Source organism: Ovis canadensis, chromosome 1, assembly GCF_042477335.2.
Source record: "Ovis canadensis isolate MfBH-ARS-UI-01 breed Bighorn chromosome 1, ARS-UI_OviCan_v2, whole genome shotgun sequence".
Classification (NCBI taxonomy): domain Eukaryota; kingdom Metazoa; phylum Chordata; class Mammalia; order Artiodactyla; family Bovidae; genus Ovis; species Ovis canadensis.
Window position 1 is genome coordinate 86,656,792 of NC_091245.1, and position 24,768 is coordinate 86,681,559.

Consider the following 24,768-nt stretch of genomic DNA (forward strand, 5'->3'; position numbering starts at 1 on the left):
AAGGGGACAACAGAGGATGAGATGGCTGGATGGCATCACTGACTCGATGGATGTGAGTCTGAGTGAACTCCAGGAGTTGGTGATGGACAGGGAGGCCTTGCGTGCTGCAATTCATGGTGTCGCAAAGAGTCAGACACGACTGAGCAACTGAACTGAACTGAACCCCCTGGAAAAAGGTTTTAAACACTACTGAATAATTCAGTTTTCTTTAAAACTCTTTAATATGAACATTCAACACACACACACCAAAACCCATAAACATTAGGTGATTTTAAAATGAAAAGCTACCTCAATTATGACTGCACAACGTTTAAATTCTAAATGAGCCCAATTATTGCACAGATCCTGAATTTCAGGAAGTAAGGATGGCTCAAAAGTCACTACAATCGTTCAAGTCAACCTTCACCGCAGAACCATCACAGTTCAGTTCAATCATGTCACCAAGGAACTCTCTCAGCTTCTCTACGTTACCGCATAAGTGCCCCAGCCTGGGATAAGCAATGATTCTTTGCAGGGGTACGTAAAACTTATCTTCAATACAGAAAGGTTGGGGAGCCATCTCCATGGCTTTGTCATCTTCAGTGAGTACTGGAACTGGAAGGTCTGAGGTGAATTTTCCTGTCTGGTTGCCAGAGGCTATGAACTCAGCCTCCAGTTCATCCTGTCTCAAACTCACTTGGTATTTCCGTCTCAATCTGCTCACTTCTCGGTACACTAGATAAATCACCACACGTCTACGGTAATTTATTTGCTGTAAACTTGGGTATGAGGTTGTATAAACCTGAAGGAGCAAAAAAAAAAAAAAAAGACTTGGAATAGAAGAAAAATTTTCAAAACCACTAGTAACTTTTTAGCACATTAGAATTAACTGTATATATAATTAAGCATATGAACATGTCAAACCTTACCTATTGTGAATGTCCCAATTATGAGGGTCAAAAATTCCTGGCATATAGATATTCTTCAATATATTCTTTACCATACACACCTCCTCAAACAAAATGGGTCTGACAAGCTTCAAGACTCAATTTCAAGTCATGTCCTGAATCAAGCTACACAGAAACTGCTGCTGTTTTCCTTCTTTCCTAACAGATGACAAAGTTGGGGGCATGGAGTGTGCAGTTGCTAGAGAAGTATTTCCAAGACACCAGGAGATCATCTCTGTAACATGCTTTGAGAGATCATGGGACATGGGATTCTCCTCAAAAAAACTCATTCACACTTCTCTCTAGTGGGGACTCATCTCGCCATCCCAGTAAATGAACTTGCTCTGAGAATACAAAGAACACTCACAACTTCATAAACATGTTCTCCATGATGCTCCAAAACAGCCATTTCAGCTGCTTCTGCTTTTTTCCGGAAGACCCCTATCTGGGTACAATAGCCAACATCCTCAGCTCCTGTAGGTGGTTCCCCCACACCAGTAAACTCCACTGAGTAATTGTAGCGACTGGCCACATCTAAAGCCCTAAAAGTCAAAACAAAGAGAAAAGATGATTTTCTAAACTAAAGCAACCATTTCTAGAAGAATATAAAAATTACAAGTTAAAATAAACTGCAATTCCTACATCACGTAAGGCCGTATCACTGGGTTTGCTTATTTCTGCAAAGAGCATTAAGGCAATGAGTGTCAGTCTCCCAGTAACTGTAAGAATATGGAACAGTGTGCAGGGACAAGGAAAGCAGAAGGGCTATAATCCCAGCTCCTATTTAGGTTTGCAGTTTTGCCAGAACATGACCATCTGTCACGCCATTCTGGGAGATAACTCCCGATACCTTCACATGAAAGGCACCAGTGTCCACACACTTTCCACTCAACAGAGAAAATAAATGCCCAAATGTGGTAGTTCCTTCGTGATTATATGCCAAGTTGCATTCTGGGAATCAATTTTATTGGAGTAAAGTAAGAACTTATTATGGTAACCGCAGATACTAAGATTTCATATGGTTTAAAACTCCAGTGTAGTCACACACACAAAAAAGACACAGAAGAACTCACCAGGTCTGAAACTGCATTCTGCTCCACTCAAATTTGTGATCTGAATCTCTAAAGACTGCACATGGAAACAGGGAATTGAATTCAGAATTTGGTGTGCTGATGACAATCATGGCTGGAGACATGTACCCAAAGACAACTTCAGGAAACTTCGCCAGATCTTCTGAATCAAAATGTTCTATTCTAAAGTGGTCAGTGAGAAAGATATAATGAAACGTAGCTTCATTCGCAAGTAGCTCCCTAACTGATTTAGCAAAACAATGTCTAACCATGGACCTCTCAGACCAGATAAGAGAAACATGGTTTGATGTCTTTCACAATAGCCAAAAGGCAGGTAAAAATAAGCAAAGGATGGATAAGCAAACTGATATATACAATGGAATATTCAATCTTATAAATGACATTCAAACCCAGGCTACACATGGATGACACTAATCACTGCGCCTCGCTCTTCAACCAATGTTCTAATGTTCTCCGTCAGTCATTTCAAACGTTAGGCACCTACTGTATGCCAGGCAATAGGAAATACAAAAGAAATAAAAAACACTCTGCTCTAGAGAACACGTTAAAACACTGGAAATCTGGACACAATAGTAGGCAAACTGACCCTAGAATAAGACACTCAACTACTATTAAAAGGTCATTTAGAGATACATTTTAGTTTCTGAATACCATTTCCCATTAAAAGAAACCAGAAATGGCAGATTAGGAAGGAAAAGTAGACAACCAGTCTGGTACATCTTGTTATAACAGGAAGTAATATATCACAAGGACACAGACATATCACAAGGACACAGATGCCAGCTTGAAAGGACCCCTCCACTGCTGTTGACCAATCATGGGAAGATCTGAGTAACAAAATAAAGTTAGTCACAATCCATTAAAAAAAAAAAACAACAGGACTTCATGAGTTCACACTGATGATAAATAACTGAGGTGGGAGGGCTCCTGACTAGTAAATCCAGAGAACTGCTGAAACCACAAAAAACATTTACCACCATATAATATAGGCAAGTTTAGGGGGGAAATATGGATGAGTAACAAGATATGTGCATGGTGTGCAGTCTCCACGCTGCTTATTTGGGGCTGGAAGGCAGTAATTATACAGCGAAGCAAGCACAAACACACTGGAGAGATTTTGACTGGAGAGATCAAAATTAACCTCCCCAGGGACAAACAGACATTAGTGCCTCCAGATGGAATGACCTGAGGACCCAAATACACAGCTCTACTGTATTCCAGGAATCTAATCATTAACAGCCAAAGCTGAAAAATACTCCTATTAAAAATAAAGAGAACCATGGAACTGCCTGGTGATCCATTGGTTAGGACTCGGTGCTTGCACTCAGAAAACTAAAATCCTACAAGCCATGAGGCACCAGCAATAACAAAAAGGGAACTGGCTATTTAATACTGAATTTATTAGGGGCAAAGAGTAAAACCTACACTTATATGGTTCAGAAAAAAAATGTGTGGAGGGAGAGGGAGACTGAGGGAAACAACAAGAGAGCACATTTACATAAGATAAAAAAAATATGGAAAATGTTCACCTGTGAATCAGGATAAAGGAGATGGGTGTTCGTGGTACTATATACATTTTCTATCTTAACCTATAAACTTAAAGTGATCTCCAAACAAAAAGCCAGTGAAAACCTAGGCCCAACTGACAAGCAATTTTCTCCACAAATAACTCAGATTATGACAAATATTTAGGATACTAACTTTACTGGGACTGATTAATTCACATTTTTCAAATAAATGTGTATAGTAAGAACCAGTTTCATACTTACAATTCAATACATGCTGCCAAGTCAAATCCGAGCAAACGACAGTCTTTCTCTAAAACAGAGCCATGATACAAGGTAATCGCTAAATCCAGCTCTCGGGGATCCAGATGATCCCCTACACATGGGGACAGCCTTGACCTGCAAAGCATTATTGCAGAAGGAACACTTGAACACATATACTCTATTTAGAATATTTTACCAGCTACAGAAACTCTGATCCTCTGATCAATTATCTCCTGCCTACACTGGTTAAGTCTGACATAGCCCACTTCCATGAATTGCTGTATTAAGCACAAGGTCTTAGGTAACTTCCTCTCTCATGGGGCATTAAATGGCTGACGAGAACAAGATTTTTATATTTGATATTGCTCTCATTATTAATACTTTTGGTTCTCTCTCCTCACTTTGGATCAGTGATTTTCAATTTTTTGTTCTTTAGAAGAAAAACATTCTTAAAAGGATCTGTGGAAGTCATATATGACCAAGCAACTCATTCAAACTGAAGGAGGCCTTGGGCCTCTGCCCCAGTGCTGTGGCAATTTAAATCCTTTGCTATGTTATCTTGGTGTTCAGCATTGGACTTTGCCATTTGAAACGGAATTTGCAGTGCTTTGATGGCTTTAATTACTGAATTGAGGCTATACTTTCTACATAGGTAAACAGAACTTCTAGGTATTATTCACAACATAAAACCAATTAGTGTCATGGTAAAGGCATTATTTGGTGAGCCTGCAGCTCTCATAGTGCCTTCTTTTAAACAAGCTGTACAGAGCTGGTGTAAGTAAACACTTCATCTGGGAATTCCCTGGCAATCCATTGGTTAGGACTCCAAACTTTCCTGGGCGGGGAACTAAGATCCCATAACTGCATGGCGTGGCCAAGGAAAAAAAACACTTCATCTACTATAATTAATAGTGCCACTACTACTAGTTTTAGATTAATGCATAATTATTTTAGAGAATTCAGTATTACCCATTCCACTTAAGTCTCCCCTCATTGATATCTACTCCAACAAGCTCTTCAATGCACTTTTGGTATTTTAAGATCGCTAAGAGGCAAACATCACCACACCCCAAGTCTGCAACCTGTAGATGAGAAAGAATGTTATTTCAAAGACATTATAGCCAGAAATCACATATGATCAAGCATTTTTTTTCCAGAAAGAGTTGGGTACCAGAAAAACTACATAATATCTTTTTGACAGAAAAATTACATATCTTTTTGGTAGAAAAATAAAAAGGAAATTAACCTGATACATTGAAAACCTGGGGGGAAAAAATAGGTTCCTGCTAACTTCCCAAGACCTACCACAGTGTTTGGACAACAAACTAATTCATGGAGTTCCCTGGTGGTCCAGTGGTTAAGAACCGGCCTGCCAATGCAGGGGACACAGATTTGATCCCTGATCTGGGAAGATTCCACATGCCACAGGGGCAACTAAGCCCATGCACCACAATTACTAAACCCGCAGTCTAGAGCCTGTGTTCTGCAACAAGAGAAGCCACCCCAATGAGAAGCCCACACAGAAGTGAAGACCCAGCGCAAGCAAAACCAAATAATTAGAAATAAATAAACTAATTCAGTTTTCAAGGAAAATTCTAGGGGCCTGGCATAGGAACAGCACCTATGACAGGCAAGTGTTCCAAGAGGGGTCTGTGCCTCTGAGAAGCTTCAAGATTTAAAAAAGGATACTGACCAAACATACTAGGATATAGTCTAATCTGTTAATCTAATCCCCTTAATTTATATTCACATACCTTCTTAAGATTTTTATCATATCTGACTTTCTTAATCACACAATAGTCTTCATTAACCACAGAGAGTTATCTATATATTTCTGAACTCTACTTATGAAAAAGGCAAATGAAGATAACTCATGACAAACACTTAAAAGTACCTATACCCAAAAAGACACACTATCTCAGTTGCACCCATGATTATTCACTAATTTTCCTCTTTGAGGCAGGCACATTTATGGAATGGTGGGAGAAGGGGAACACAGAAATGAAAAAGGAAAATCTTAACTACAGAAAGCATATCACAGAAGCACTGAGCTGCACTAATTTTTAAATAGTATAGCAGCCATGAAATTAAAAGATGCTTACTCCTTGAAAGGAAAGTTATGACCAACCTAGATAGTATATTCAAAAGCAGAGACATTACTTTGCTGACTAAGGTCCATCTAGTCAAGGCTATGGTTTTTCCTGTGGTCATGTATGGATGTGAGAGTTGGACTGTGAAGAAGGCTGAGCACCAAAGAATTGATGCTTTTGAACTGTGGTGTTGGAGAAGACTTTTGAGAGTCCCTTGGACTGCAAGGAGATCCAACCAGTCCATTCTGAAGGAGATCAACCCTGGGACTTCTTTGGAAGGAGTGATGCTAAAGCTGAAGCTCCAGTACTCTGGCCACCTCATGCAAAGAGTTGACTCATTGGAAAAGGGTCATTGATGCTGGGAGGGATTGGGGGCAGGAGGAGAAGGGGACGACCCAGGATGAGATGGCTGAATGGCATCACGGACTCGATGGATGTGAGTCAGTGAACTCCGGGAGATGGTGATGGACAGGGAGGCCTGGCATGCTGCAATTCATGGGGTCGCAAAGAGTCAGACACGACTGAGCGACTGAACTGAACTGAATAGTATAAAGAAAGAATAGAGATGAAACTGTACTAAGTATATATGAGCCCTATCACTAACTGTAAACCACCTAGCAGAGAGAAGTCTGTAGAGGTTAACTTAATTCATGAGAGAAGCTACCATTTTCTTAAGAAGTCACTCATCCTTTAGCCTATAACTGGCCCTACAGACTTCAGATGTTCACTGAGCTAGCAGTTTCCCTGGTCCTGTGAAATCCAAACACTGGACTTCCCTGGTGGTCCAGTGACTAAGACTCCACGCTCCCAAATGCAGGGAACCCAGATTCGGTCCCTGATCAGGGAACTGGATCCCATATGCTGCAACTAAGACAGACCTGGCACAGCCAAATCTATAAATAAAATATTTTTTTAAAAACAGAATCCAAACACTGCCACAGAAGGGAAGTGTTACGAAGACAGAATCCAGGGCCAACACTGATCACATACCTCTGCTACAAAGGGAAAGCGGATGGATGCCAAGTGCTCCTTGCCTCCCCCCACCATTATTATCTAGTTAAAAAGAACCACAGTATCTATGTCCACAAGACTTGTCTACCTGATGTGCGGACTAAATGCTCTAGAAATGTGAACCACATGAAGATCACATCCAGTGGTAAAATGTCAAGATCTCCTTCACATCTGAAACTTGCAATGTTGAATTTTACCTGAGCTCTGTGCGCCTATCCCCCATGCTTTGTATCTCCACAAAGAGTTTTCAGAAGGTACCATCTTGCCCACACTCACAGATGTTGCCTAGTGTTCCCATTCTTTGCTTAGAATGATTACCTTGACTACTTGTCCCGAAATTCTCTCCTCCCTCCAGGCCCCTGAACATTGGACTGCATTTAGCCAAGACTGCTCCCAGGTAATAGGCTGGTTTCAGGGTTCACACCTTCCACTATCCAATTACACCACTCTTTTATCTGACTTCTCCTCACCCTCCTCTCTAAGAAAATTCCTTTTTGCCCAGGAAGACAGATGCTCTCCCTATTGCAAACCCTTTCCCTCCTTGCAAAAGTCCTTTTGTATAGCCTCTGCTTACTGGGTAGGTCCTTATTAAGATATTTTTATTCGACAAAGCATTACAGAAGGCATTATTAGCAAATATCTGGAAAGAGAAATACCTACCTTCTTGGGTTGATGTTGCTCCACTAAATTTTTAACGAATTGGTAACGTTGTTTGTATAATGGAGGATTAAATTTAATTACCTTCTTACTGGGAACTTCTTCAACGTTTCCATCAACCACACTATTGCACTGAAAGTTTATAAATAACAACAACAACAAAAAAAAGGGTAAGTGTTCTAATCATGCATGACTTTAGGAATTAAATAAGAGAAAAGTTTTATTTCCCCCAACCACTTCATAGAATACATAGGCCCTTGAATCACCTCAAATGCTAAGATTAGGTGGCACTGTACTTCCTCCACACTTCATTTCATCTAAGCCTCCTTTCATGTCTTTTAAATTATTGTCTGACTTTAATGCCCCCTGTAACTCAGGGTCAGCTGAAGGGAAAATTACTTATGAATTCATTTAATAAAACAATAAGTCTCCTAGCCACACTGAACTGCAAGGCCCGGGGTCCAGCTAGTGCATACATGCTAAGTCGTGTCCAACTCTAGCCCACCAGGCTCCTCTGTCCATGGAATTCTCCAGGCAAGAATACTGGAGTGGGTTACCACTTCTTTCTCCAGGCGATCTTCCGGACCTAGGGATTGAACCTGCATATCCTGCGCTGGCAGGCAGATTCTTTACCACTGAAACACCAGGGAAGCCCTGGGGTCCAGGTGGTCAGGAGGCTAGAAACTGTCTATAACTGACAGACTCTCCTTCACCAAACTGAAGTTAGACTCTGCCCTCTTTTGACTACACCTTCCTGAACCTTGTCCTGTCTTTGGCTGGCCTCCCACAGTTTTAGCAGGTATCCTGCTAAGTCACCCACACGTGATATCTGATCACACACTTCATGCCCCACCTCCATATGTGATCACACTGGGCCACCTTCAGAATCCTATCAAATAGGTTTAGCACGAACCCCATATCCTTGATGAGGTTCTCCTCTCTTTTCCATCCACTGATTCCCTTGCTCTGCTTACATGCTATATATCCCCAGGTATCTATTGCATAGGGTTGGGCCCCACCTCTCTCCCCTAAAGCAATGCTCTTACTGCAATAGTCCTAAGTAATTTTCCTTTTACAAATGTCAAAATTTCCTTGACATGACTCCCATTACAAAATAATGTCATGATTAATCCATAACTACTGTTACTGTTGTTCCTAAATTATTGTTGGTGTTTTTTAGTCGCTAAGTCATGTCTGACTCTTTGCAATCCCATGAACTGTAGCATGTCAGGCTCCCCATCCTTCATTAACTCCTAGAGTTTGCTCAAATTCAAAATCATATCCACTGAGTCGGTGATGCTTTCTAACCATCTCATCCTCTGCTGCACCTTTCTCCTTTTGCCTTCAATCTTGCCTTCAATCTTTCCCAACAACAGGGTCTTTTTCAATGAGTCGACTCTATCAGGTGGCCAAAGTATTGGAGTTTCAGCTTCAGCATTAGTCCTTCCAATGAATATTCAGGACTGATTTCCTTTAGGATTGACTGCTCTGATCTCCTTGCAGTTCAAGGGATTCTCAAGCGTCTTCTGCAGCACCACAATTCAAAAGCCTCAGTTCTCTGGTGCTCGGCCTTCTTTATGGTCCAACTCTCACATCTGTATGACTACTGGAAAAACCATAGCTTTGACTATTAAGACCTTTGTCTCTGCTTTTTAATACACTGTAGGTTTGTCATAGCTTTTCTTCCAAGGAGCAAGCATCTTTTAGTTTTATGGCTGCAGTCACCATCTGCAGTAATTTTGGAGCCCAAGAAAATAAAATTCCGTCACTGCTTCCACTTTTTCCCCTTCTATTTGCCATGAAGTGACAGGACCACATGCCATGATCTTAAGTGTTTTGAACGTTGAGTTTCAAGCCAACTTTTTCACTCCCCTCTTTCACCCTCATCAAGAGGATCTTTAGCTCCTCTTCTCTCTCTGCCATTAGAGTGGTATCATCTGTATATCTGAGACTGTTGCTGTCTCTCCCACTGATCTTGATTCCAGCTTCTGATTTATCCAGGTAGGAACTTCACCTGAGGTACTCTGTATGGAAGTTAAATAAGAGAGGTATAACAATATACAGCCTTGTCATACTCCTTTCTCAATTCTGAACCAATCAGTTGTTCCATGTCCAGTTCTAACTGTTGCTTCTTGACTTGTATATACAGTCTTATAAAGGAATCCAAAATGCACTAGAGCATTGCTGTTCAAAAAAATATGCAAATATGCAACCTTCTCATAGCCTATTTTTAGTTTTAAGGTATAATTAGCTAATATATCTGAAATAGTTCAAGATAAAATCAGAAATGCCTTATCTGTATTTGAATGTCAAAAGATTCACATACCCAAGTTATTCTAAACATACTTCCATTTTTTCCAATAATGAAATACTTTTAATTAATTTTAAAGTCTACTAAAGTTCCGTTCTTCAGTTGTTAAAGCCACATCCTAAGTACTCAATAACCATGTGAATTACAACCATTTTACAAAAAGGACTTGGGCATCCGAGGAATTTTAGTGTGCACGCAGTGTCCTAGAACCTACATCCCAGGGTTGGCGAGGGAGGAATGTACCCGACAGTGTATCACGGGGATGACTCTTCAGAGTCACACAGCAGGGCACGAGGGCAAGCCTCACCTCCATGTTGTCTTCCTCCACTCTTTTCAAGTTTCGTTGAAACAGAAGTGCAGCTGTCTCCTTCAACCCCTAGGAATCAGCAATGACTAGGCTGTAAATACAGTGTATCAGTTTTTGCAGAGGAAAAGCTGGACTAAGTAGCTGCTGCCTAGGTCGTTGGGAAGGGAGAAAGCGAGGTTTCTCCCTTCTCTTTACTTTTAATCCACATTAAAGTATCATTTAACCCAAAGAATGTATCCGGGAAGCACTGCTTCAGGCAATAGCAAACAAAGTACGGCAGCCGAAGTAACCTTCCGCTCCACCAAACACACGCAATAACACCTATTCTTTCCTTTTACTATCAGTTTGATTAAAACTGAACAATTCTATCAGTTGTGACTATTTCATTAAAGCCCTCAACGTCACTCAAATTGCTTTCAACTACTCTTTCACACGCGGTCAAAATGAAATTTAAAGAGAAAAGTGTCCTACGTGAAAGTCACTCAGTCGTGTCCGACTCTCTGCGACCCACCCCATGGACTATACAGTCCACGCAATTCTCCAGGCCAGAATACTGGAGTGGGTAGCCTTTCCCTTCTCCAGGGCATCTTCCCAACCCAGGGATTGAGCCAAGGTCTCCCGCATTGCAGGCAGATTCTTGACCAGCTGAGCCACAGGGGAAGTATATATGCTCCAGCACATATCCAATTCACTACTGGCCTTGAATTTTACATCTTTGGTTCTCTATTGCACATCTGCCTCTATCAACTAGAACTCAGTCTGAAATGTAGACACCTCTATCTCCTAACTTGAGTTATTCTCTAAATCGTAACTCGGAAACCCTCCTCAAGAGAGCTCAAGAGAGCATGAGTGGATGCAACTATTACCTTTCTGTAAGAAGCACCTCCGCGCGCGGCCAACCTGCGGACATTGCGGAGAAGAGCGGGTGCCTCAAAGCGGCGGCCGCATTTATCTCCGGGCCCGGCCCTTGACACTGGCGCACGCGCGGTCTCACCACGTGACTTTACCCGCCCCCCGCCACACCTGCTCCGCCCACACTTGCGCGGCGGGCACAGCCTCGGGGACTCCCTACTCCTCCGCCCGAGGTGTCCGGAGCCCAGCTCCGGATTCAGCTCCTTTCCTCTAGGCTCTTAGCTCCAAGACATCAGGTTTGTGTCTTTTAACCGCCTCTGTGGCTCATGCCCCAGAGCCATGTCTTAAGTCTCCATCCGCACATTGGCGGGGGGACCACGGCCCCTGCCACATCCCCCCTCGCGAGCAGCTGCGACCCGCCCCAGCCGGCCAGGAGCCGCGACTGTGGGCCCGAGGCGGCACCTCGCTCGGCGTGTCCGGGGCCGCGAGCAGGACGCCGGGCTCCGGCGGCTGTTGGCTTCGTGGCTCTCCCCGTGCGCGGCAAAGAGCCGAAAACGGTCCCGGCCAATGGAAGGTGCCAAGAGGAGCGACCGGGCTGAGCGCGAGCCCAGCAGCCGCTCGCGTCCGAATCGGCCAACACTCCCATCCCCAGAACAATCCACAAGGACCTTAAAGGGGACCGTGGGCTGCCTAAAGCTCTGTCGGTAACATCTGAACTCAGAAAAGCCTTGACACCTTAGTCCGCAAACCTCCAACTGGTAACTACCGCATGCTGGGGACACAAGTGTCTGACCTTTAGAAAAGTTACTTTATCGTCTGCCCTTTCCCTTGCAGAGATTCAACCTAACACCTCAAAAGTTATTTCTTTCTAATATGTGAGAGAAAACCTTAAAGAGGAGAGGAGAAACGAAGCTGCCTTTGCGGTTGGGAGAGGAATTTAGTCCTATTTTGAGACTCGATCTGATTTTACTAATGAATTAATTACCCATTAGTAAGTAAAGTAAAGTCACTCAGTCGTGTCCGACTCTTTGTGACCCCATGGACTGCAGCCCACCGGGCTCCTCAGTCCATGAGATTCTCCAGGCAAGAATACTGGAGTGGGTTGCCATTTCCTTCACCAGGGGATCTTCCCAACCCAGGGATCAAACCCAGGTCTCCTGCATTGGAGGCAGACGCTTTAACCTCTGAGCCACTCCCCGGTGGCTCAGTTGATAAAGATTACCCATTAGTACATCATAAATAATATATTGGGAAATAATATATTTTCAAACAGTTAACACCTACTATATGCAAAGCACAATGCTGACCCCTTCGGGGTATCACAAAGATACATTGCACAGTTTTTATTTTTGACATTTTGAGGATTCTAGTCTCGTATGGAAAAGTTTATAACTTAAGCTTCAGCAGGTTCCTGTTGGCTCTAGGAAACAAGAGTTTTAACCAACAGCCTTCCTTGAAGGAGCATATGCCCTATTACAGAATATATAATCTAAACAGGATCTTAAACATGAGTAAGTTAATTCCATGTCTGTGTATTTTTAAATCAATTAAATAAGGGGGCTGTTGGACTGAGGTGGCTCTGATGCCCTGCAAAGCCTGTATAAACAAAACTGAAGCATGCAAATGTCTCAGTGTTAAGAAATGGAAACCTAGGGACTTCCCTGGCCGTTCAGTATGTGAAACTTTAAGCTCCCAATGCAGAGGGCATGGATTCCATCCCTAGTGTGGGGAGTTAAGATCCTACACACGCCTGGCTAGCCCACAGTGGGGGAGAGTAATGGAAACCTAAGGACAACCAATCATAAGCAAGTAGCCTTTCCCAAATAAGGCATCAGTTCAGTTCAGTTCAGTTCAGTCGCTCAATGGACCCCGTGAATCGCAGCACGCCAGGCCTCCCTGTCCATCACCAACTCCCGGAGTCCACTCAGACTCACGTCCATCGAGTCAGTGATACCATCCAGCCATCTCATCCTGTCGTCCCCTTCTCCTCCCTGCCCCCAATCCCTCCTAGCATCAGAGTCTTTCCAATGAGTCAACTCTTCACATGAGGTGACCAAAGTACTGGAGTTTCAGCTTTAGCATCATTCCTTTCAAAGAAATCCCAGGGCTGATCTCCTTCAGAATGGACTGGTTGGATCTCCTTGCAGTCCAAGGGACTCTCAAGAGTCTTCTCCAACACCACAGTTCAAAAGCATCAATTCTTTGGCGCTCAGCCTTCTTCACAGTCCAACTCTCACATCCATACATGACCACAGGAAAAACCATAGCCTTGACTAAACGGACCTTAGTCGGCAAAGTAATGTCTCTGCTTTTGGATATACTGTCTAGGTTGGTCATAACTTTCCTTCCAAGGAGTAAGCGTCTTTTAATTTCATGGCTGCAATCACCATCTGCAGTGATTTTGGAGCCCAAGAAAATAAAGTCTGACACTGTTTCCACTGTTTCCCCATCTATTTCCCATGAAGTGATGTGACCGGATGCCATGATCTTCGTTTTCTGAATGTTGAGCTTTAAGCCAACTTTTTCACTCTCCTCTTTCACTTTCATCAAGAGGCTTTTAGTTCCTCTTCACTTTCTGCCATAAGGGTGGTGTTATCTGCATATCTGAGGTTATTGATATTTCAGATTAAGCTTGTTGAAGCAAAAAACAAAATGGAATAGATATTGCTAAGCTCTCTAAAACGGAGCCAGAAGACCGCTAAAGAAGTGTGACTCATGCATATGTGAGCCTAGGTAGAGTCTGAACTTAACACCACTTACTCTCTTAATTCAGGGCTTCCCTGATAGCTCAGTTGGTAAAGAATCTGCCTGCAATGCAGGAGACACCGGTTCGATTCCTGGGTCGGGAAGATCCCCTGGAGAAAGATATAGGCTACCCACTCCAGTATTTTGGCCTGGAGAATCCCATGGACTGTACGGTCTGTGGGATTGCAAAGAGTCGGGCACGACTGAGCAACTTTCACTTCCCTTCACTCTCTTAATTCAAGCATCCAGACCATCTGCCCAGTGTTCTAAAACTCAAGATACTTATTGAACCTCTACCCTGAAAGAACGCCTTACAGGATATCCCTTAAAGACAAATATTTCCTTTTTTGTGTCCAGTCAGTCATAGTTTTTGGCAGGCAACTTTAACAACCTTGTGGCTTTTGCCTTTATACACCCTTGACTTTCTCTTCCCCCAAATACTGGGTTTTACCAAAATCTGTGTCTCCTGAGTTGTAATTCCTAAGACCCCAAATGAACTCTTCTTATTGCACCCTTCTGCATTTCTTTGTCAACAAGTGGTATCCAGTCAAGTAATTTCCTTGCTTTGCTTTGGCATCTTTCCTATAAAAGCCTTTCCTCTAGTTCCTGACAGTGATTAGGAGCGACCAGATTTTAACTGATGTTTGCTGAAATTCTTTTTTATTGTTTGATCAAAATCTTAAAAATTCCAGCATGCCTCAGCTTATCTATTAACTTTATGTACCCAACAGAATTGAAAGCAGAGCCTGGAATGAATATTTTTACACCAATGTTCACAGCAGCATTATTCAAAATAGCAAAAGGTAGAGACAACCCAAATGCCCATCAATGGATAAATGAATAAACAAAAGTGGCATATATATCCTTTACAAGGAATGATTCTGACATGTTACTACATAGATGAATCTGGAAAACGTTATGCTAAGTGAAATAGGGTGGTCACAGAAGGACAAATATTGTATTGTGGGTGGGGGAGGAAAAATAATCTTCAATAGAACTGGATTTGTGGATACTGGATGCTAGTCCTGTTCATTGCCTTTGAGGTTTTGTTGTTGTTGTTCAGTCACCCAGTCGTGTCCAACTCTTTGCGATGCCATGGACTGCATGTAGCACACCAGGCCTCCCTGTCCCTCACCTTCTCCTGGAGTTTGCCCAAGTTCATGTTCACTGCATCAGTGATGCTGTCCAGCAATCTTATCCTCTGATGCCCTTTTCTCCTTCTGCCCTTGATCTTTCCCAGCATCAGGAACTTTTCTAATGAGTTGTCTGTTCGCAAGATGACAAAAATACTGGAGCTTCAGCTTTAGCATTAATCCTTCCAGTGAATATTCAGGGTTGATCTCCCTTAAGATTGATTGGTTTGATCTCCTTGCTGTCCAGGGGACTTTCAGGAGCCTTCTCCAGCACCACAGTTCAAAGGCATCAATTCTTTGGCGTTCTGCCTTCTTTACAGTCCAGCTCTCACAACCATACATGACTACTGGAAAGACCATAGCCTTGACTATACAGACCTTTGTCAGCAGAGTAATGTCTCTGCTTTTCAGTACACTGTAGGTTTGTCATTGCTTTCCTGCCAAGAGGTTTTGTTATCTACCTGCAAATTAGACTGAATCCTGAATTCTTCTAGTTTTCACCAATAACTGTCACTAAACTAACATTTCCACATTTTTCCCACTCTTGTTACTTGAAATCATAAAGACAAAAACTGCCATTTTCTCAAAGCTGAAGCTGGATGACTTGAGATAAACTTCAGAGAAATTGCCACAACATCTCACATCCAGACCAACTTTGTGCTTTTTGCTCTGTGGCCCACTCAGATATTTCACTAGAACACCTGACATCAACCAGAGATAACAGGAAAATCTATCAGATTACTGCTGCCTCTGCTTACTCTGAAGACACTTCAAGCCCACCATCTAGAAATCTTGACTAACTGCTCCCTAGACTCAAAATTTTTGTTTATATTCTCTTCTAACCATTAACTTTTCTTCTGTTTCTGTGGTAATGCCTCTTACTGAATACATGATTGCTTGTACCATATAGGTGTGACTTTGGAAGCCAACCTGCATCACTGCCTCCTGACATTAGATAGCACGCTTTAATTTAGCTGACCTATTCTCAGGATAAAGAGGTTAATTCAATGAGAAATGGAGCAATGTACCAAATCATCTTCTGGGGATGTTTCAAAGGCAGAAACTTCTCAGGGAAGGTGCAAATGCAGGATAGCAGAAATGGCTCCCCAAAATGTGCCTCTTTGACATAAGGACTGTTTTTAGCTGATTGTTTAAAGAAATAGCAGACAGAGACTTCCCTGGTGGTCCAGGGGACCTATGTTCCATCTCTGGTCAAGGAACTAATCCCACGTGCCTAAACTAAGAGTTTGCATGATGCAACTAAAGATCTCGCATGCCATAACTAAAGACCCCGTGCTGCAAGTAAAGATCCCACGTGCCAAAACTAAGACCGGCACAACCAAATAAGTAAATATTTTAAAAAGAAAGAAAAGGCTGGTGGTCCTTTTAAAAAGTTAAAAAAAATAAAGAAACAGCAGACGCAGAAGACGTTACCCTTTTGAAATGGAAATATATGTTTATAAAGGAATTATGAGAGTATCTCCCTCTATCTGGCAGAGAAAGATGACTAAATTGCTTGAAATCTTACTGGAGAAAGAAGATACTGATTTAAATCTATAAAACAAACATTACGCCTTTTACCATGCTTTTCCTGGTGACCTCCCATAACTGGGCTCTTCTCACCACCACCCCAGTATCTTTCCTTTATCTTTACTGAAGACATTATGTAAGATGGTAGCTTGGGCCTTCTCAGTAACTCATTCTTCCTAGATATATGTTAATAAGCTTCTATCTGTTTTTCTCTTGTTAATCCATCTTTTATTACAAGGAATCTCAGGCAAGAACTCAAAAAGGTAAGGGAAAAGTTAATTTCCTCCTCTTTGGTAGGATTCCATTTATACAGGATATCTACAATAGTCAAATTCATAGAGACAGGAAGTAGAAGTCTCACCAGTGGAATGATGATATCTTTGGTTCTTCTCTCAAGGGAAAAAATTCAGATGAGAGACTCAGACAGTCTTCAGGAGCAAGAGTTTTATTGGCAAAGTGGAAGTACTCTCCCAAGAAAAGCTAAGAGCCGGCTGTCTGGAAACCAGAAGCAGCCTCACAATGGGGGTAGGTTGGTTTTTCAGAGTGGTGGAAAGTCCCTCCCTGGGTCCTGCATCATTTGACTGGCAAGTTGATTGACAGCTTTAGGTTATATAATTTTCCTCCTCGTGTGCATGCACTTACCATAAGCACCCAAGTGAAACCCATGGTGTGTGTGTGTGTGTGTGTGTGTGTGTGTGTGTATGTTGGGGGGGAGGGGCGAGTAATGCAAAAGCTGCATTGCTCATTTATTATAAATATGGCATAATGAACTCCAGGTTACTTTGAGTCACCTTTTAGGTCTTGCTGGGCCTGCACCAGCCTATGCTGTCAAGTTTTATCTAGCTTGGTCCTGACAAGGCTGGAAACTCAGCAGTCCTTGACTAAATAAAGGAAGGATCTCTGGGCATATTCTGATCACCAGTGTCCAGGTGGGGGATGGAAAGATGACCCCATCCAGGCTTGGGCAGGGACTCAGTCATGTCTGACTAACTACCTAACAGAATACTAGTTGCCAGGGGCTGGGAGAGGGAATTGGGAGTTACTGTTTAATGGGTTTCAATTTGGAATGATGGAGAAATTCTATAGATGGATGATGGGGATGGTTGTACAACAATATTAATGTACTTCATGCCACTGAACTATCAATATACACTTTAAAACGGTAAATTTTGGACTTCCCTCGTGGTCCAGTGGTTAAGCCTCCATGCTTGCACTGCAAAAGGCATAGATTTTCCTGATGCCTGGTCAGGAAAGTTCCACATGCTTCATGGTGTGGCCAAAAAAATTACCCAAATCAAATAAATGGTAATTTTATGTATATTTTACCACAATTTCAAACCTTTAAAGAAATTTTTTTTTAGAAATTAATAAATGATTTGTATAGGATTCCTGGATTTAGAGTTTTTGCCTTGCCTGCTGGTGATTCATTAATAAAATTGAATTCTCATATCCAGCTCCAGTTCCTGCTCCAAATTTTCCTGTTTCATCATTCTCCTGGTCTTCTACTCTCTCAAAGCCTGATCATCATCCTTGGCTCTTTTCATTCCCACCCTTCCCACATTTGGACAATCACCAAATCTTGACCGTTTCAAGCTGTCAGTTGCATCTGTTCCTTCCCACAGCCAGTATTGTAGCTTACTCTTTGTCATCTCATTTTCTCAACATACCTAATCTTAGCTTCCTCCACTAGATTCTAAGTGCCACTGAGATACAGGACATGTTATACATTTTCAGGATGAGTTTTAAGTCAAATAGACCTAAAATCCTAATTTGACTATTACACTCTAAATTTTGGAAATTTACTTACCCTCTCTGTCAACTTTTTTTTTAGTTGAAAAAGGAGAAATAACTAAGATTATCTATTTGATAAGTATGTACAGTTGAGCCTATTTTGGACCAAGTACTATTTTGAGTGAAAAAGAAACATAGAGGTCCTCTGTTATGGCTTGACTGTTCCACCAGGTATGGGTGTCTAACATGAAATAAATGATTGGGGAGTTATCAGGGACTTCCCTGGTGGTCCAGTGGCTAAGACTCCATGTTCCCCAGTGTAGGGTGCCCAGGTTTGATCCCTGGCTGGGGAACTAGATCCCACATATCCCAATTAAAATTTCCCGCATGTTGCAGCTAAGACCTAGAGCAGCCAAGTAAAGAAATAAATGTTAAAAGAAGCAGCAGCACAGGGAACAACCTAGACTGGTGACCAATGTCTAACTGAGAGGAAGGGCTGGGCAGACTTGTAGGAGCCCTTAACCTATGGGGTCTGACGTAATCTCCAGGTAGAGCCTTGTCAAAGTTAACTTGAAATGTAGGACACCCAGTTGGTGTCTTGAGCATTGCTTGATGGTATGGAGAAATATCCACCCGACACACATTGCAAAGGGTAATCAGAATCCTTAATTATGTTTAATTTTGTAAGAAATTGCCAAACTGTCTTCCAGAGTGGCTATAACATTTGCCTTTCCATCAACAATGAATGAGAGTTTCTGCTTCTCATCCCATCAGCATTTGGTGTTGTCAGTGTTCTGAATTTAGGTCTCTCTAGTAAGTGTATAGTGGGATTTCCTAAAAACATACTGTTTAACATCTTTTCATATGCTTATTTATTTTTTTACTTCTGGCCACACTACATGGAATGTGGGATCTTAATTCCCTGATCAGGGATCAAACCTGCACCCCCTGCAATGGAAGCTCAGAGTCTTAACCACAGAACTGCCGGGGAAGACCTTCATATGTTTATTGGCCATCTGTATGTTTTCTTTGTTGTTGTTTAGCCACTAAGTCATAGCCAACCCTTTTGCGACCTGGACAGTATATAGCCCACCAGGCTCCTCTGTGAAGGGACTTCCCAAGCAAGAATACGGAAGTAAGTTGCCATTTCCTTCTCCAGGGGATCTTCTTCACACAGGGATTGATCCCATGTCTCCTGCATTGTTAGGCAGATTCTTTACCACTGAACCACCAGGGAAGCAATATTTTCTTCGGCAAGGTAGACACCTTAGGTCTTTTGCTCATTTTTAAATCAGCTTGTTAATTTTCTTGCTGAATTTTTCATTGTTTGTATATTTTGGATAAAAGTCCTTTATCATATATGTCTGGTATTTTCTCCCAGTTTGTGGCTTGTCTACTTGTTCTCTATTCACACATTTTTTAACTGATGTCAAAATTTTCACCAAATGCTTAAGTGTTTGTAATGGGTCTAATTTGCTATGTATTATAAATATTGATGTTTGAAAATAATATTTACACTGCTTTTTAAAAAGTATTCAGTGTGGTACTTACCTGGTGGTCCAGTGGTTAAGACTCTGTGCTTCCACTACAGGGGTCACAGGTTCAATCCCTGGTCAGGGAACTAACATACTGTGCAGTGCTACCAAGAAATAAAATTTTTAAAAAAGTATTCAATGAAATTTAATACTGTAGCTAACTGATACAATAGCCATTTTAAGAAGACATGAAGTGGGAATGTAAATTGGTACAGCCACTATGGAGAACAGCATGGAGATTCCTTAACAAACTAGAAATAAAACTACCATATGAACCAGCAATCCCACTACTGAGATATACCCTGAGAAAACCGCAATTCTAAAAGACACACACACCCCAGTGTTCACTGCCGTATATTTACAAAAGCCGGGACATGGAAGCAACCTAGATGTCCACTGACGGGTGAATGGACAAAGAAGCTGTGGTTGAATATGACTCAGCCATAGAAATGAATGCATCTGAGTCAGTTCTTATGAGGTGGATGAACTTAGAGCCTATTGTACAGAGTGAAGTCAGAAAGAGAAATCGTATATTAATGCATATATATGGAATCTAGAAAAATAGTACTAAGAAACCTATTTACAGAGAAGAAATGGAGACACAGACGTAGAAAACAGACTAGTGGACACAGTGGGAGAAGGAGAGGGCAGGTCAAATTGAGAAAGTAACATTACATGTATACATTCTGATGTGTAAAATAGGTAACTAACAAGAAGCTGCTGTAAAACACAGGGAGCCCCCTGGTGCTCTGTGATGGCCTAGAGGGGTGGAATGGGATTGGGGGAGGCTCAAGAGAGAGGGGATGTATATATGATTATGACTGATTCACGTTGATGTACGGCAGAGACCACCAAAACATTGCAATTATCCTGCAATTAAAAAAAAAAGATGAAAAAGCTCCATATGAAGTAAGAAATTTTATATCACTCCTCCTTTATCCAGTATTTTCATTCTACTTATAAAATTTTTTCCAAATGACATATTTATGTTCACACATCTTCTAGTGATCACTTTATCATACTTCTCTCTAAATAAATCTATATGTTAAAGAAAATAATGTCATTTCCTAGGATTATAAAGCTCTAAGTGTTAATGTTTTTCTTCTATATGACTGTTTTCAACAGTTACTGAAAGTGTGTTAGTCGCTCAGTCGTGTCCGACTCTTTGCAACCCCATGGACTGTAGCCCACCAGGCTTCCTCTGTCCATGGAATTCTCCAGGCAAGAATACTGGAGTGGGTTGCTGTTCCCTTCTCCAGGGGATCTTCCCAGATCTCCCACATTGCAGTCAGATTCTTAACCATCTGAGCCACTATTAATGCACAATTGATCAAAATGGCACATACTATAAATATTGATGTGATTATTAAACATGAAAGTAACATTTTATGAGAACTACATCTTTTAATAAGATATATTTTTTAAACAGTTAGTACATATAGCTGTTTATGAATATTGCTGATTCCCGTGTGTCCTTCCCTTGTGGGAAGGGACTTCCCTTGTGGTCCAATGGTTAAGACTCCAGGCTTCCACTGAAGGGGACATGGGTTCAGTCCCTGGTCAGGAAACTAAGATCCTGTGCAGCAAGGCAAAAAATAAAAATAAAAAAGATGAGACACAGCATAATATCAATACTATACTTTTCTCGGCGATTCTGTGCAGTTTGAAGGCCCTTAGTTCCCCAGTGACCGGGGATTGAACCTTGGCTACCACAGTGAAAGCACCACGTCCTAACCCCTGGACCACCAGGGAATTCCTGCTATTTTTTTTCATACTTATATATGTAAGCGCTAAAAACCTCATTCATATAAACAAATAGATAGATCTGAAAGGAGTTTTGTTATAGCATTGTAACTTGATTGTAACTTCCCTGCAGGTGGCAGGAATTGAATCTGTATCCCCTGCATTGGCAGGCAGATTCTTTACCACTGAGCCCCCAGGGAAGCCCCAGAGTTTGTGTTCTTAACAACTGACTATCCTTTTCTTACAGCAGCATCCCACTTCATCATTCCACTCTCAAAGTGGAACCAATAATTTATTAATTTGTTGAAGAAACAAATTTGTTGAAGAAACAAATTAATAAATTATTGGTTCCACTTGGAGAGTAAGCCTAATTCAAAGTCTTCAATAAATGTGAGGACAATCCAGGAAGTCAGTTAACTCCGTGTCATTGAGAAATATGTATGTTGGTCTTTGTCTTCAGTTCTTAGCACTAGAACTTCTAAAACCCTTGTTAATTTCCTGAGTGATAGGAGTAATAGGAGCATCTTTTGTTATAATATTTGGTTCTTAGTCCTCAGTTCCAAAAATAAGAGCTGCTTGTTTTTTTTTTGGCCATGCTGCAGTACTTGTAAGATCTCAGTTCCCCACCCAGAGATTGAACCCAGGCCACAGCAGTAAAAGCCCAGAATCCTAAGCATTAGGCCACCAGGGAACTCCCAACAAGAGCTTATAAGATCCTTCAAATCTCTAGAATGATGAGGGTTTGTTTGTTTGTTTGTTTGGTGAGTATCGTTTATATACTAGCAAGGTGATTCTGGTTGGGCCCTTAGATAGCTTCAGATACAAACTGGTTGCCAGATAAACCAAATCAGGTAATTAGAAGGTTGAAACTTTCGGCCCTATCCTGGCCTCCTCCCTTGGAGACGAAAATGGCAACCCACTCCAGTATTCTTGCCTGGAAAATCCCATGGACGGAGGAGCCTGATGGGCTACAGTCCATGGGGTAGCAAAGAGTCAGGCACGACTGAGCAAGTTCACTTTCTTTCTTTCTGACCTCCTTGGCTTATGATTCAATCAAGCATCCCAATGTATCAATAACAGAACCTCACAAAACCTCTAAGTAATGGAGTTCAGAGATCTTCCAGATTGATGAAGACAGCCATGCGTCTGTATGCTGATGCACCCCAGACTCCACTGGAATAGAAGCTTCTGCACTGAGGTCCTTCTAAACCTCACCCTATGCACTTCTTCATCTGGCTATTCCTTAATAATATCCTTTGTAGTAATAAGCAAAGTGTTTCTCTGAGTTCTGTGAGCGGTGATAGGAACTCTGGGAAGGTCAGGGAGGTTGAATGAAGCCTATTTTCTACGACAAGAAACAAGGGGCATAGAAAGGACTTGCAGCTGGAGAGCCCTACAGGGTCCTGCTCTCATTCACCACTACTTGTGACTGATGCCTAAATTGGGAAGTCATGCGGGACTGAGCCCTTGACCTGTGCAGTATGTGCTAACTCTAAGTAATTAGTATCAGGACTGCAATTAAATTGTAGGACACATAGTGTACAGATGAAAAATTGGTTGGTTTGTGGGGGAACCGCTAACACTTGGTGTCAGATGTGTTGCGAGCAGTTCATTTATTTTTATAATTTTTATTTATTTTTGGCTGTGCTGGTACTTCGTTTCTGCGAGGGCTTTTCTCTGGCTGTGGTGAGTGGGGGCTACTCTCTCGTTGTGGTGCACAGGCTTCTGGTTGCGGTGACTTCCCTTGTTGTGGAGCATGGGCCCTAGGGCACACGGGCTTCAGTGTCTGTGGCACATATGGGCGCAGTAGTTGCAGCCTCCTGGTTCTAGAGCACAGGCTCAATAGTCGTGGCACATGGGCTTCATCGCTCCGCAGCATGTGGGATCTTCCCGGATCAGGAATTGTTTTATTCACTCAATTTGTTGAAAAATAACTGATACACATCACTGTGTAAGTTTAAGGCATATAGTAGAATGGTTTGACTTATGTTTATTGTGAAACGATTGACAGGTTCTACTAACACCTGATAATTCTTTTAATTTTTTTTCCCCAAACTTTAAAATTTTTATTTTGTATTGTGATATAGCCAGTTAACAATGTTGTGGTAGTTTCAGGCGAACTGCGAAGGGGCTCAGCCATACATATACATGTATCTATTTTTCCCCAAACCTAATAATTCTTAAATCTCAATTCATACTTCATCTGATTCAGTACCTTGAAGTCATAACCAAGGAAACAGGGATAGCTTTGTCTAACACTTTTGACTATAACAACCTACCGGTAGTATCGGATTTTTATTCTTGGGTACTTTAGTCAATGGCTTCTTTTGTTACTTTAGAATTGTGGTGGTTGTTTTTGTAGTTTGTTTTGAACAATCAAATCTTCAAAATATTATGTTTAGTTACATTTGGCAATTTTTTTAATTATTATTTATTCATAAATGATACATGTTTATCAAACACCTTCCACATGCCAGACTTTTTTTCTTTTTTAAGTAATTGATGGAAACACAAAGGCCCTAGAGTAACCAAAGCAATTTTTAAAAGAAAGAATGAAGTTGGAACTGCAGTGATCAAGGTAGTTTGGTTTTGGCGGAAAGATAGATCAGTGGAACACAGTAGAGTTCAAAAGTAAATTTATACATGATGGGTCAGTTGATTTTTGAGAAAGATGCTAAAGCAATTCAACAGGGAAACAAGTCTTTTCAACAAATGATGCTGAAAGAGACACAGATGTATAGAACGGACTTTTGGACTCTGAGGAAGAGGGAGAGGGTGGGATGATTTGGGAGAATGGCATTGAAACATGTATACTATCATGTAAGAAACGAAGTGCCAGTCTATGTTCGATACAGGATACAGGATGCTTGGGGCTGGTGCACGGGGATGATCCAGAGAAATGATATGGGGTGGGAGGTGGGAGGGGGATTCAGGATTGAGAGCTTGTATACACCCGTGGTGGATTCATGTCAATGTATGGCAAAACCAATACAGTATTGTAAAGTAAAATAAAGTAAAAAATAAAATTAAAAAAACAAACAAATGATGCTGGATCAATTAAATAGCCATGTAAAAAAAAAAGAAGAAAGAAAATCAACTCTACCTTACGCCATAGGCAAAAATTAACTCAAAATGGATCACAAACCTAAGTATCAATTCTCAAATTATAAAACTTTTAGGAAACATAAGAAAGTCATTTCAGTCTTAAAGATAGAAATGCTTAGAACAAAAAAAGCACAAATCATCAGCAAAACAAAACTTTGGTAACTTGGACTTCATTAAGATAAAAAAGTATTTGAAAGACACCATTAGCAAAATTAAAAGGCAGGAAACAGAC

At 41.5% G+C, this 24,768-nt stretch overlaps 2 protein-coding genes across 4 annotated transcripts in view; one reads left to right on the forward strand and one right to left on the reverse strand.

The window, feature by feature from the left end:
* The window catches only part of EEIG2 (EEIG family member 2), a 115,177-nt gene extending 90,926 nt beyond the window's left edge, over nucleotides 1–24,251 (forward strand). For 2 of the 3 annotated variants that reach the window (XM_069599350.1, XM_069599356.1), the window contains 2 exons: nucleotides 16,820–16,947; nucleotides 19,197–19,822. In XM_069599350.1, coding sequence (XP_069455451.1) covers nucleotides 16,820–16,947; nucleotides 19,197–19,210 — 142 coding nt within the window. In that variant the 3' untranslated portion in view covers nucleotides 19,211–19,822. Of the gene's footprint in view, nucleotides 1–16,819; nucleotides 16,948–19,196; nucleotides 19,823–24,086 lie in introns of those variants that run through there. The other variant, XM_070292225.1, reaches the window with a different exon arrangement.
* Nucleotides 198–11,660, reverse strand: HENMT1 (HEN methyltransferase 1). Its single transcript, XM_069569351.1, has 9 exons — nucleotides 11,377–11,660; nucleotides 11,029–11,284; nucleotides 10,163–10,231; nucleotides 7,548–7,676; nucleotides 4,756–4,868; nucleotides 3,787–3,921; nucleotides 2,000–2,179; nucleotides 1,294–1,468; nucleotides 198–781 (listed from the first exon to the last, which is right to left on the reverse strand). Exons 1-9 carry the CDS (start codon nucleotides 11,658–11,660, stop codon nucleotides 371–373), a joined length of 1,752 nt encoding a protein of 583 aa, XP_069425452.1. The 3' UTR covers nucleotides 198–370.
* Nucleotides 24,252–24,768: the final 517 nt, after the last annotated feature.